This window comes from Sinocyclocheilus anshuiensis, unplaced genomic scaffold, assembly GCF_001515605.1.
Source record: "Sinocyclocheilus anshuiensis isolate Anshui unplaced genomic scaffold, SAMN03320099.WGS_v1.1 scaffold802, whole genome shotgun sequence".
NCBI lineage: Eukaryota > Metazoa > Chordata > Actinopteri > Cypriniformes > Cyprinidae > Sinocyclocheilus > Sinocyclocheilus anshuiensis.
Genome location: NW_015547667.1, coordinates 677,484 through 679,305, shown reverse-complemented (window position 1 = coordinate 679,305; position 1,822 = coordinate 677,484). Strand labels below are relative to the sequence as shown.

Genomic DNA, 1,822 nt, shown 5'->3' with positions numbered 1-1,822 from the left:
GACCCAGGTAAACAATTAATTAATCTTTTCTGTTTCTTATAGCAGTTTTGTATTGTTTGTAGTGTGATCAACGTTTGCGTAAATAGTAGACGTATTAGGGAAGTAACACGTAACATTTTAATTATATTTTGCTAAAATGAACGAAATGACTCGAAAAAAGATTCGTTCGTTTTGATGAACGAGACTCAAAGGTCCGAGTCGGTAAAATGATCCGAACTTCCCATCACTACTATTCACATAAACTCCACCCACTCCAGCAGTTTTTCACAGGAACTAAATATTGCACAACTCCGGTGTGGGATTTTCTGGCGCTGCAGATCAGATATGTTCTCCATGACAGATCCCACTTTAAAGGTTCAATGTATTTACTTCCTTATTTTGATCGGATTTAGCCTACTGATTTTCCAAGAACATTTCGTGTTTCACTCGTATAAACGCGACCTACTGAGCTGAAGTCCGTGACACATATTACAAAATTATGTTTAGGATCGTCGCTGTCTCCCCGCGGTTTAGAAACTGATTGGACAAACTGATCGAACGCTTTGAGACTCAACGGAACGGTTTGACAACTACAATGGACAACTTTTACTGATCTTGTACAGAAATATGAAGACGTTTGTTTTATTTTTTGTTACGTTACTCGTGGATGGTGAGTAGATTTAAATGGGTTTTCGAGATATAATAATCTAAAAATTATTTGTATATATAATATTCATATATTCAATTTCTGAAGTAATGTTTTTATCTGTTTTATGGAGCTTAAAGGTGCCATAGAATGCAAAAATCACTTCTATAAGGTGTTTGAGGCGGAGGCGGCCGTCGCCATCTTGGCAGCGCGTCACCGCGCGTCACTCCCGGATAATCGAAAATGGGCAAAGAGGCGGGACGTGGGTGGCGCTGAGGTGCTCAAAGTGTTCACTGCACAGACGAGAAGCCTTTTTAGGAGTCCAATTCTGTCATTTCACGTTGAGCATCCACTGGTCTAGTCTGAGAGCGTCTGGATCACCTAGAGGAAAACTTTACACAGACAAATAGATAGTTACCTTTTTCACAGACTACTTTGCACAGTCCTCATTCTGTTCGGGACATTTTAAAACACTTAATTTGGCTTAATGCATTAAGACAGTGTTTTTCAAAGACCAAACTCAGAAAACACGTTATTAACAAATCATACTTATGTACAGACAAGCAGATGAGTCCAGGATAAGAACGCAACGCGCGTTTAGCGTTTTCCTCCCATAGAAAACCGTTATAAGGAAAACGCTTACATGGCTTAATGCATTAAAACAGTGCTTGTCTGTACATAGTATGATTTATTAATCATGTTCTCACTGAGTTTCGTCTTTTAAAAACAGTTTTAATCGGTTTTAATTCATTAAGCCACGTTAAGAGTCTTTAACGTTTCTTATAGCCTAACGGTTTTCTATGGGAGGAAAACGCTTAACGAGTAACGTTAATTACAGGCCTAACGTTACAGCTAAATCATAGTCTGTCGGATTCTGGAGTGTAGCAGAGTTTTGAATAAAATTATAAAGAATAAATAAATTAATAAATAAAATTACATTACAATATCACTTACCGGAAAAAATGGATCCCAGACTTGGACGGTCTGTTAGTACAATTAACCGCACAACAAGACATTTTATTTGATAATTTTAAGAAATAATCACGAAAATAACCCATAGACTGAATAAAACAAAAGCAGAAACATGGCAGAGATGCCAAGTTCAGCGGCTGATAGAGACAGCAATGTCAATCCTCCTGTCACTCAAGTGGTCACGCCCTTAATTATGCAGAATTTTAAGGCTTAATATAATTTAAA

The 1,822-nt window shown here is 37.5% G+C and overlaps 1 protein-coding gene across 7 annotated transcripts in view; it reads left to right on the top strand.

The window, feature by feature from the left end:
• The first annotated feature begins 287 nt into the window (after positions 1-287).
• Positions 288-1,822, top strand: part of LOC107702635 (uncharacterized) — a 6,859-nt gene continuing 5,324 nt past the window's right edge. For all 7 annotated transcript variants that reach the window (XM_016505016.1, XM_016505015.1, XM_016505013.1 and 4 more), the window contains exon 1: positions 288-649. In XM_016505016.1, coding sequence (XP_016360502.1) covers positions 607-649 — 43 coding nt within the window. In that variant the 5' untranslated portion in view covers positions 288-606. The remainder of the gene's footprint in view (positions 650-1,822) is intronic.